Raw genomic sequence first — 13,069 nt, forward strand, 5'->3', positions numbered from 1 at the left:
ATTATATTGAAATATATTTAAAAAAAAAAAAAATTAAAAAACACATACACACATAATATTATGCGATATATCTATTATCTATAAATATATATATATATAAATAAAACAAACAAAGTACAGCGATTATTTACAATACGTAAAAGGGTACATTGTTGTTAGGAAGCATTATTATAATATATCTTAATACGTCGTCACGAATGTGTCACGTCGTTACGAAAACTACCTAATATAATATATTCTAAATAAGAAAAAAATAAAAAACTTAAATATTAATAAATTAATAAATTAATAGTAGAAATATTAGGTATGTTGTATATAAAGGTATGCCATGATTTATTATATATATACCATCCGGACGTCCGTAGACATCGCGGCGCGCGCACTAGGTGAGATGAACAATAATAATATTATAATGCGCACTAACAATCATAATAACACGTCATTTGTGGTACCTATATTATATCCGTGCACACTCTGGTGAATAATATTATAATAAACACATAATTCGTAAAAAAAGAAGAAAAATAAACAGAAAAATACGCACGCCCGAAACGGTCGTACGAAATAATAAATTAATATTTTAACAAAATGTTATAAATTACTAAAACTCGAATAAAATAATATGTAGGAATAGGTATACCGTCCTAACGAATATGTGTGTACGATCGAGGCACGAATTAACAACAATTCCGACCACGGTGTGGGTACTGATAATAATATATTGTAATTATTATATTGTATTTTTGAGAAAAAAAAATTGAAAGGCGATTTTTCTATTTCACCGATGATCGCGCGGCGTTTGCGTTTAAAATGGATTAAATAGGTAGGGTAGGTAATGTGTCGATGTAGAACGGCTACAGTCTAACACACATCTGATATTTTAGTTTGATCGTCGCTAATTATAAAAACTATAGGAACATTTTACATAGTGTTAGTACAATAAACATTAAATTAATTAATAGTAATAATAATAATAATATAAATTAAAGTTATATACTAAATCTACCTGTCAATCGCACACTATACGTCAATGCATGTACATATACATTATTATATAATATTCTGTCCCTCCACCTAACATGAAAAAAAAACTGCAATTGGGTTTGAAGTGGGTCTGAGCGTGTGTGTGTGTTTGTGTATGTGTCTCTTCGGACCTAAGTCGAAACATACACGGCTCGAATACGTGTTACTTATATTTGTGAAGTTGTGATCGCTGGTGGTTTTATCAATGTTTTGTTATATTAATTAAATTGTTTGCACACGCTGAAAAGTGGCGTCACATGTAGCATATTATACTACTGTGTTTATAATTTATTTAATAGTATATATACATGTATACAGGGTGGATTTTTCAATCGTAAACCGGACAATGTGTTATCCGGCTATTGCAGAGTAGTTTACGGTGGTTAATTTACTTTTAAACAAATAAATAGTAATAAAGTAAAATAAATATGCCTATAATAAAACACAAGATTAAATTAACAAAATAAAATAGTGAAAATCGCGAAAATCACTTAAATTATGCGCATATAGGGAGAAGACATAAGTTAGAGTTAAATAATATGTTTTGTTCGGGAGTGTGGATAACGTTTATCCCAGCAAGCCACCTATTTATTTGAAACAACGAGCCTAAATAAGATGTTTTAGAATCACCCTGTGCACATGTATAATTATATCAAGATATATTGTATTAAGATTTGACTAGTCCGGGGTCTCGGTGGTTGTCGACTTGTGCTGCACGTTCCACTGGATTATGCTTTGCGGAATGATCTGGTCGCGAAGCTCGTGTCCGTCTTTGGACAGACTTCCGGGTATGGTGCCATTGTTCCGGTGCTGGATACCGTGCCGGATCCGGTGCTGAAACTCGGCTATCATGTATTCCTGCCCCTGCGACAAACCAGAGCTTCTGCCGCCCACCTGTTCAAGCGTGTTTTTCGCGTACAGGTAAAACATGGCATTGTTCGCCTCCGATTCTGGTACCTCGACCGTGGTAACGTCCATCATCGGATACATGTACATGTTGAAGCTGAGCGCGAGTGCGTCTTCCGCGTTGGTGTTACTGTTGTTGGCCGTGGTGGTCGGGTTGCGGACCAGTACGCCGTAATTGCTGTGCACCGCCTCCATCAGAAACCCGGGCATCGGCTTTGGGGTCACTGTAACATTTCGGAACATAGTCATATTATTAGATGCATTATATAGATAAGACGCGCATAGTGTGCACGCGAGTATCGCTTAACGTAACGGCCGTGAACGTGGTGAACTGTTGTTCAAAACACAATGGTTCGTTTTCTTAGTCAAATTTTGCTGTTCCTTTGAATATATAATTTTTATATGACTTCAATAAACAACCTAAAAATCAATATGATAGAAATTGTGTTTCTTTTTTTTGTAAAAATTTAGAGGTATTCAAACTATAACTACACCCAAGGTACTCCTCGGGCTAATAAACGTAATATTATTTTATTTTAAATAACAAAAGTTGACTATGAAAATTAGTTTGGACCTTGGAAATACATATTATATATATATTTAAATATATAATCACCAATATTTTTTTTGTATCAGAACGTAAAATATAAATCCAATATTATTAACTATCTATTTTTTTTGATTTGCTAATTATTTAATAAAATAAATAAATATTACTCATTTGTGCGTCTTCCGAACAATTTATAGGCCTAAAAAATTTGGCGACTGGAAGAAAGTTGCCATCTTCGTCTTCAACTTCAATACTGATTCCGTAATTCCGAGCTGGGTTCTTGTGCCAAGCTTTTGCTGCATTACGAATGTTCCATTCTGTCCATTTCTCGCTGAAATATGGCACCATACGGCTGTCCAATAACTTCCTCTTTATTACTGTTAAGTAATGAATTTCGTTAGTTAAAAGTAAATTAAAAAATATACTCATTCATATGCATTACCTCTCTTCCTCTTAAGTGATCTAATGTTCAAATAAATTGATACGCGAATCAGTCTCTCGTCCATTATTATTGGTACTACACTAGCGTTAGTCAAATTGGACTGCTTCTTAGTTACAAATAATGTTGGCTGACATGATTGAGAATCATCGGTCTATTGATTAACACATCAAAAAAGCTAATAATTATACACCAGATTTTTAAATAATAATAATCAAATTTATCCGTACATACCTCATTACTCGTTTGTGAATAACAAGATACAAATTGTTTGTACAGCCTGAGTCTAGCAGTATTTACGTTTACTGAGATACCATTAGACGACTTGGGTAAACTAATATTAAACATTAAATTCATCAATTCCTTTGTGTTCCAGGAATCTCCATTTGTGTGCTTAGGCATTTCACCTGTGCGTAATTAAAATCACAAAATATTATATCACTTTATACTGTGATTATTTTTGGTATTAAATTATTACAAATTGTACAGACAAATTTAACTTACAAATAGGATAAAAGCTTTGCGTTTTTTCTATAAATGTGTCGGAGGGATAAGACGAAATCGGACCCGTTTTTTTCACTGGGATCGGCGGGATTATTGATTTCCTCCCTGTTAAGTTTATCATTTGACGTTGAATGTCTTCAATTCTTTGTTGTCTGGCTCTACAACAACAAAGCAAAACACGTATTAAACAGTGTTTGGTTTCGTGCAATCGATAAAACAACAACAACAACAACACAACAACATTAACGAAACAATAGCAAACAGGTAACTTATTAGGTATTAATAACAATAATAACAGAAATGGTACACTAGCTACGGTTGACAACAGTTAACACAAAAAATAAGGTTAGATGAGAAATGCAATCACAAACACACGCACACTTACGACGTCGTTGATTCAACATACCGGACCTCGGGATCTTCATACTCGGGGCTGTGAATAAACAAATTTCATTGGTGTATGAGCAATTAAATTAAAAACAAATGCAAGTGTTGTGTGGACACGCGATGAAGTATAAACTTTTTGATTATATTATAATAATATCCAACCGCTAATATTTTCACCGTGTTTTTACATTATGACGCGAAAAATTATTAATCGCCAAGAGTAGATATAAATCGGATAATATTAAATATTAATGGTTACGTTTTAAGCTCCGTCTGGGAAGTCAAGGCCGAAGACCGTGTAGACAGTTCCCATTAAACGAGATCGTCGTACATTTACCGGCTGCAAGAGAACACGTAATTGTAAATGCGCCTCTTTACTTGCGTGTACTTTAGGTTTCTTATTTTTTTATTTTTATTTTTTGTCTCGATTTATTAACCGGGTCACAAACGAAACCAAAAACGAAAAATAAAAACCGAAACCAACTAAACCTGTAATCGTTTAAAAAACGCCCGAGTAGACGCATTAAAATCTGTCTGGAAATGCAGTCGTCAAGTGCATTTCCCCCTAAATTTCGGTTTAAAATAAATAAAAACATAATGGTCCAGACGAATAAATTAAGGAGCCGAGACGAAAAAAAAATTAAATCGTACACACACGTAATCGTCAAACATTACCTGTACCTACGGTGTACTACACTGTGGCACGTGTACCCAACATAATTTTGTAATTTAAAGAGCGTCGGGGTCTCATTAAAAAATAAAATAAAAATAAATTTTGCTTAAGACAGATTTTTATTTAACAACTTCAATCCATCAGTCTACATTTATATGTACCTATAATTTTTTTTTCGTGTAAAGTGCAACATTTTTTATCTCCCACCTATTGTTTATGAATTTAAATTATCTGTGTTCTTATAATAATCTGTGTAGAGTGTATTCTACATGACACATATAATATAGATATATAAGTACTATAATAATACCCTTTCTTCCTTTCTATATAATAATTACTATACAGTTTTTTTTTGTTTTGGATAACTAGGAAATTTGAATATTTTCTGACATCTTATGATTTTGAAATCGGTATATTAGATATTCCATTAGATTGTGTGGCAGCGGAAATCGATTTTGGGTATCAACCATACAATTATTTATGAATAATGCACAAACTTAAAAACAACAACACTGCTGATACGGATGTTTTAGATTTTAGGTAGAATTAATTTACGAGTTTCCATTTAAATTACAATTACGTAATCCATTTTATTTTGGTTGATATTTATAATATCTGTGTACAAGAGTAACACCCATTTGTTAATATTTCATCTTTCAGAAAACTAGAAGTGTTGTTCTACTACCTATAAGATTAACAATAAAGATTAAAAAGGCATTTCTTAAAAAAAAAGTTGCATAAATCTTTTATTAAGAATTATTACAAAACTATATAAAAAATGAATAATTTTGGTAATATAAAACATTTTTAAAAGTACCTACTAAATATAAGAATTAATTGCGCAGTTATTTTAATCCTCTTCTCTGTTGTATAAGAATATTTTATGTTTTTATGGAAACTAATAAATTATATTTGTAATTATAAGTTAATTCGTGAGTAATTAACTAATAAATTACATGATATGATTTTGAAGCATAAAAATTGTTTCATATAGTAAAATAACAAGACAAGTACGTTCTGAAGTACGTATATGTACATTATTATTGTGTCATATATATTATTTAATTGTATCAATCGTACAATTAATAATTATTGTATTATTTGATAAATTGTAATAAATTCATAAGTAACTAATACTAATAGATGTTCTTATGTTTATTAAATATTTAATTTTAAACAGTTTAAATTGTTACATATTTTAAAATTCAATTATACTGAAATTATATGAAATTTGTTTATAGAATCAAATTTTACTAACAATCTTTAACCGCATTTTTATTATAATTATCTTTAAAATGTTTTGTTTCAAATGTAGTTGTACAGAATATATATAAAATTAGTGGTTAACTTGTTTATATTTTGAATAACGAATGTTATTGAATTGGCTGCAATTATATGTTTTTTGTGTTTAATATTGATAATAATACATATTATAACATTATTGTCTACATATATTTGTGACTAGATTCATTTTTGAGCATATATTATATAAAATAAATATTAACGTAAAATAGAGATGGAATAATTAACTGCTTAAGTTTTCATACATAAACTTTTTATATTTTAACATTTGGAATTCTGTTTTACACATAATATTTCTATGTTTGATATTTTTACAAAATTTACCAGTTACAGTTTTCTATCTAAAGTGCATATTATTATTAAATTATATTAATTAAATTTTATTTTTAGGAATTAATAATATGATAATATCTGGTAAGTATACTTTCTTCAAATCAAATTAATTGCACGGTCTTAGTAAAATTACGTCAATTTAAAAGAAAATTAATATAATTTTTATTTGCCTTGGAGTAATATAAGTACACACAATCGTGAATCATTTTTGTTGACTGTCCAATGTTTATTTACGTATAATATATTATATTATGCGCATTTCCCTTTTAAACATTTTTTTCTCCTATCGAATTAAACTCTTGTTTTTTTCACGAGATTGTCTGGTCACGCCCAGAGAGGTTTTGCTCTAAATTTAGTATGTCAGATGTACACATGGGCCCACGTTTGATAAAACTCGGCGTGTTGGTGGCAAACCGAATACCAAATCGTGTGAATTCCACGGTTCGTTAAAGTTTTTTAAACGGTCGCAAGCACAATGTTTTAAACGGACGTAACCCGTCACCGTAGATGAAGTTTGATTCCGTCGAGATGACAGGCGAAATGAAACTCTTTCCAACCTAGGGTGATGCCGTTGACAGTACACTGGTAATACGCCAATAAACGTATTAACTATAATTATAAAATTTAAGCACATAAACACGCGCGCGTTCACAAGTGGGTCGTGAAAACAGTCATAATGTTCTATTCATAGAATACGAAATGTAGTGTAGGCCGGACGATCATGAAGAAGACGTTTCGCGGAATTAAATTTTCATAGCTGTATCTATAAAAAATAGGTCCAGGGGCCGGTGTGCGACTACCATGATATTTTAGGGAGGCCTCTTATAAAATAATTCAATACTATCGATCGTCGATACGTCCTGCCCAAAAAAAACCTCGAGTGCCAAACGCACAATGCCCACCCTCGAGCATCATCGCTTAATCCAGCACTGCGGGTAACCATAATACCAGGTGTATACCATATAAATCTTGTCGTAACCTGCACGCTGCAATAACCATATACCCACAGCAACGTCGGTATTAACGTGCGAATCCAACATAATATTATAGTGAGTACTTATACGGTGCGAAACTACCACATAACGAACTGATTCATTTAAAGACATTTTCTGTTTAATAAAATAATTTTGGGAACCAAACCAAATTCGGTTTAATTGTATTTAACGAATTTCTCTACACCTAATACAAATTATTTTCCTGTGAGACATCGTAACATTGTGGACCACGTGCGGTAACCACGTGTGTGAAAACTGCCCCCCCGTGCAACCGAATTTATATAATTATATATATATACGTAATTAAACCAAAATAGACGCGTTATAATATTACCTTTCTCTGTCCGTCATGACTGTGGCTCGTTCAAACATGGTAGCTGGTGACGACGAGTCCTGTGAATCGTCTTCCGACGGCATGTCCCCCATCATCATTTCCGGGTCACCGCTGGAGACGGGTTTTGTTTTGGTTCCAGTCAGTCCAGTTTCAATGGCCTGTAGGTCTCGTTCGGACATTTTAAGCAGCTGATTGTTTAGAATACGGGCAAACGGTGAATTCGGATCCATGAGCTGGCGTACCGGGACCATCACGACCGAGGGATTGGGTGACAATTCCACGGACTCTTCTATTTCCGATTCGCCGGAGTCGGTGGCGGGCCGGGACTGCACGGCGACCGTAACCGCCCATAGTAAGACAACGGCTACCAGTAACCGTGGCGTGAGCGTCATCATGATGACGGATGTGACGATCGTCTTCGACGTGCTATACGACGGCGGTTATAACAATATAATATAATAATATGTCGTCGGACGATAACAAATATTATATCGAAATATCACTATAAAATATTCTTCTCCAACAGCAGTGCGGACGAGATGGTGAGATAGAGGAAGAAATAGTGAGAGGGAGAGTGAGAGTGGTGTTTGAGCTGGACACCGTCAATCTGTTGATTGCGAACAATTCGTGCGGCGGAGTCTCGAGTGCGCTTATATAGGGCTCGGGGTGGCTCGACGCACGCCGGTAAACGAAAACGCGATACAGAACCGTAACTAAAAAAAATGTGAAAAAAAACACAAACACGAATTTTTTATCGTAGTGGCTATTGTGTCGCAGTCCGTGTGGCTTAGGCGATTGCACGCGTTGTTCTGGCACTTGACGTCGATCTGGCGCTTCGCGTCGTCGTCGTAGTCGTCGTCGTTCGAAGACGCGTGAGTGTTGCTGCTGGGTTGTGTACCCCGTGAGCGCGAGAGCATTGGCGTGCGTGTGTAAAAATCGTGTGTTAAGTGTTTACATTTATACACCGCGCCGCCGCCCCCGCCACCGTCGCACCACCACCCTTGGACCCGGCGGCGCGCGTCTGTGCGTCGCGTATGTACCTACGTGCCGCGCCGCGCTTCCTTCTTCTTTTTTACGTCTCCTGTTTCTTCTTCTCCTCTTTTTCTTCTTGTTTTTTTTTCCTTCTCCTCCTCTTATTCTTCGTCTTCTTTTTCTCCTATACCACTTCCACATGATACCGATATTGCAGCGTTTTTCTCTTTCCTCCTATATGCCGCCACCTATATTTTATCAATACTATTATTATTATTATTATTATTATTATCCTAATCATGATTCATGATGGTCATTGTTATACATTTTAACATTGTTTAGTCTCGGTAGACTCTATTTCGATCATTCGCCGGGGCGTATGAGGAACTTTTGGTACAATAATGTCCAAACAATCAAACGTATAGAACAGGTATTTTTTTTGACAATATTTCATCTATATTGTTTACAAGACAGAGTAGTTCAGTGATAGTGTTTTTAATTATATTGCAGGTAAAATATCATTATACGATATAGTAAGGAACTAACTCATTATTAAAGCAAAAAATGGACCGGTGAGCATGCTTCTGTATGTTATCTATGAAATATCTATTGGCATTTATGTTGGCCGAACACTATAGTAAAATACAATATAATATTTTTTTTGTATTTTAATATTAATTTATTAGATTGAAATCGTGTAAATTATCATTTATGATCAACTTTCAAATAAAAGTAAACGACCACCAAGAAGTTTGTTTTTAAATATTTGATTATAATTGAAATTATAACAACCTTTAAGAACCAAAAAAACCTACTTTAAAATATTAGCTACGTGTTTGTCAAAACATTTCGGGATTTGGCCCTAGTATCCGAGTCTGTGTTAGCCCTATACATATATATATAAGGCATATAAACATGCATAATATTATATAATGGGTGGTCGATATTTTTTTAATCTTTAAAAAAAAAATGAACGGCATGACGTTCGGAACATGCTAAGATCTCTTGTTCAAACTCCAAATTGTGATTACTATACAAATCGTTTAATCGTGTACACCGAAAGTCAATGGTTACAAGGGTGCAGGTGCCACCCCGCCAACTGCAACTATAGGACCTACACGTTAAATAAAATATAAAAACTTAACAATATGTACACTGTACGGGTACAAATAGGTAAGTACAAGTATAGTACAACGATAGTCGGTATTATGTTATCATAATAATATAATATGATATTGTCATATCGTATTCTCGCGCCGCCAATGGACTTAATTAGTGTGCGTTTTGTCGATACTTAACCGAAAGCGGCGACGATACGACTCGGTGTCTCCAGTATATTATCGCGCTGACCTCGTCCCGCTTACCCACCCGTCCACTGATGCGGTAGTAGACCACATGCCGCCACTGTCGTGTTCTAATCGAGTCAGCGGTTTCGAGATGGTGGCGAAAAAAATTTCCCCCGATTATTCAACCACCAGACACGCCGGGATACCGGGTGACGAGACACCAGACACGCGAGGAGGACGATGATGTATTATAATAATATTATTATTATTGGCGAGACATAATTTATATTATTATTATAATGTATAATGTGTATCGCGTATTGTCACGCGAAAACAACAATATACGCACGTCGGCAAAAGGATGTAGAGCGGGTGTAGAGTTTCGTCTTCTTCAATTCGGTTTCAATGAAATACCGGTCACGGCGCATTAAATAATAACGCGTATACCATGAATAGGTAGTGGTAGTCTACGACTAAAACTGAAGTTTAAACCTTATTATTATTATTATTATTATTATTATTGAATGTGCGCCCACCGTCTGAAATTCATCATACAGAAATAACGATATTTTTAGTATTCGTGGACATTCTTGATGTTATTATAATATTATAATATTTTGTATTTCGTTTTACTGCTCGCTTCCTCGGTGGTTACCGTAAAATGTGTAATTTTATAAAGCCATACAATATATTACACAACCATCGATAAATTTAACATTACATACGAGTTATGACTGCTACCTGCACATAAAAACACTGAAGCTGCTAATCGGACGGTCAATAATATAGCTATAACTTATAAGCCTATAACTATTGAATTTATGTAAATAATACAATAACTAAAGTAGCATAAAAAAAAATTTAAGGCACCTATTAATGTTATAGTAAATACGATTTAGTTCGAATGAAAATATGTTTTATTTTTCAAGCCAATAAAAAATTACTCAATTGATAAAATACCAAATAATCTTAATAATATGTTAAGTACAACAAAATAACGATACTAATGTCCAATTATAAATAATCAATTGCCTATTATGGGTATGCAGAAAAGTCACACTAATTTATTACATTTACACACACTTGTATAGTTGAACAAAATATTATAAACATCAAATTATCGTCATACGTACGTATATACCCTAAAAACGATTACTATCACTATTCTGATTGAAATTTAAAGCAATATTTGAATTTTGAATTGTGATCAAAATAATGTTTTAGATATAAAAACAAATTAAAGTATCAGTAAAATATCATCGAATTACAATAAGTATTCAAATTACATCTTATACTCTTTAATCGCAATAAATATTTATGAAGAAAATCAATTTCATATTATTCAAATACTTTCATAGTTGAAATTGAATGGTAACTAGATTTTATTATTTTTATTACTTGAACTATATTTTTTTACTTGAAAATTTCACTGAATGTTTATATTAGAATTGTCTATACACTATAAAAATTTGAAAATAACTTGACTCTTTTTGAGCTGCTTACGGACATTGTCATTTTTCAATTTTTTTTAATTTTTTTTTTCTATAAATATCAATAAAATTTTATTTGTTTGGTAAAAATGCGTGAAAATTTAATGTAAGGCTCCTGATATATTGTTACAATAGCAATTGTAAAATATTAAAAATACATAGGCACAATTTTTTTTTATAAGCATTTAAAGATCGAAATTTGACAAAATTTATCAAATTTGAAATTGAATAATTATTTTGTAGTTAAAAATTTATAAAATGTTCAACTTTTATATCTAAGGATTGAAAATTTAAAACAAGATTTCACGTAAATATTTAATTCTGTTACCAAAAAATCTAAAAAATACAAAAGCACAGTTTATTTTTATAGTAATTTTAAGTTCAAATTTGGACGAAATTACATATTAAAAAACCTGGAATAACTATTTTAGTTATTTTGTTGTGATTGTATAATATTACTTGTGGGTACTTGAAACATCTAAAGTATACTATTATATATCTATGATAGTACCACGGTTTGTTGTTGATGTATAACGCGTTACCTAATGGATATTGTGATATGATTAATTTGGAATTTATTATTGATACCTATTATAGGTCAATTTTTTTTTAATATTATAGATAAGTATACCTATAATAGGTATGTCTAATACCTAGACTGACAAACCGTCTCCACTCAGAATCGTTTTTCTTATACAGTGATATTATATCATTGAATTCAAATTTAATACTATCCATTATACAGTGACCCACTTGTAACCTACTGTACAGCAGAGCGACATCCACTTACCCACCTTTTTAATATTTATGGATCTGATAAAATATAATATTCTCAATACGCTGAAATATCAAACAATTGTATTAGTTATAGACACCTAAGCGTTAATTTTATGTACAAGTAACTTAGTAACAAATTAAATGCATGTAGGTATAATAACACTGAAGAAAAATTAATAAATTATAATATGAATATATTGTATTAAATAATTATTAGATTTCATGCTAAACTTGCTACATTTTATGAACTATGATACCTATATGGATAAATTATTTTTGAGTCCAATTGATGTGCTAATATGTGTTATATTTTGAATAATAATTATATTGATTAATTCAATATAGGTATGCATTTATATGTATATTTTAAATGTTTCTAGTTTTAGTTTGTAATTATTACTTAGAATCAAAATCTTAGATAGTTAATTGTAATATAAAACAAAAATATTGTATTCGTAGATAGACGATTATAAAATGAAACTCAAAATAATATTCACATTATAAATGTTTTAACATTATGTAATATATTAAAATATACTTAATCTGCATACGCCTTGTCGCCATAATAAATTAATATATATAATAATATATTATATGATATGATATAAGTACAACTTTTGGTGTATAAAGCTCGTGGATAAAAAAATATAATACCCAATATGAGATAATTGTAATGTATAAAGTCTTATATAACAAAATACAGATATATAAAATGTGAAACAATATTTTAATAGTTATAAATTTCAAAAATATAAATTTGAAATATTTTTTTATTTTTCGTAAAATCCCAAACATTTAATGAATTTATTTTAAATCTTTTCTCTCAATTAACAACGCAAGTGTCTATTTTCTCTTTCTGGCTCTCTAACACAAAGACAATTAACATTCGCGCAAAATCGATTTTTATGTTTTCGAGTAATCTCAGAAATCACTCACGCCAAAAATTACAGTGAATAATATTTTTGAGGGTAAAACATAATATTAATTTGTCTAAATATTTTCTCTAAACAATTTAAGAGGACGTGATGCCCGCATGTGTTGTCTCCGTCTTACAAGTGCATAACATACCAAATTATACGCAAAGCAGAATGCACAAAC

General features: G+C 31.9%; 1 protein-coding gene across 3 annotated transcripts; it reads right to left on the reverse strand.

Annotated features, from left to right (window-relative positions):
* Positions 1–56: 56 nt before the first annotated feature.
* LOC103311860 lies at positions 57–8,349 on the reverse strand. 3 transcript variants are annotated; one of them, XM_008191648.3, is made up of 7 exons: positions 7,447–8,349; positions 3,829–3,855; positions 3,423–3,580; positions 3,153–3,325; positions 2,922–3,072; positions 2,647–2,856; positions 57–2,153 (listed from the first exon to the last, which is right to left on the reverse strand). In XM_008191648.3, the coding sequence occupies exons 1-7, from the start codon at positions 7,839–7,841 to the stop codon at positions 1,702–1,704; spliced, it is 1,566 nt and encodes a 521-aa protein (XP_008189870.1). In that variant the 5' UTR covers positions 7,842–8,349; the 3' UTR covers positions 57–1,701. The 3 variants fall into 3 exon arrangements, with proteins under 3 accessions (XP_008189870.1, XP_008189869.1, XP_008189871.1); XM_008191647.3 differs by having other exon boundaries at positions 3,808–3,855; positions 7,447–8,290; XM_008191649.3 differs by lacking the exon at positions 3,829–3,855.
* Between the last annotated feature and the right edge of the window lie 4,720 nt (positions 8,350–13,069).

This window comes from Acyrthosiphon pisum, chromosome A2, assembly GCF_005508785.2.
Source record: "Acyrthosiphon pisum isolate AL4f chromosome A2, pea_aphid_22Mar2018_4r6ur, whole genome shotgun sequence".
Classification (NCBI taxonomy): Eukaryota; Metazoa; Arthropoda; class Insecta; order Hemiptera; family Aphididae; genus Acyrthosiphon; species Acyrthosiphon pisum.

Bases quoted from the DNA above. Each gene is read 5' to 3' on its own strand.
- LOC103311860 (XM_008191647.3), bottom strand. From the start codon at position 7,841: ATGATGACGCTCACGCCACGGTTACTGGTAGCCGTTGTCTTACTATGG. The intron at 3,856-7,446 runs GTAATATTATAA...GTTTATTCACAG, and splicing joins GTCATGACGGACAGAGAAAG to CCCCGAGTATGAAGATCCCG. The intron at 2,154-2,646 runs GTAATATTTATT...GAAATGTTACAG, and splicing joins TTCGGAAGACGCACAAATGA to TGACCCCAAAGCCGATGCCC.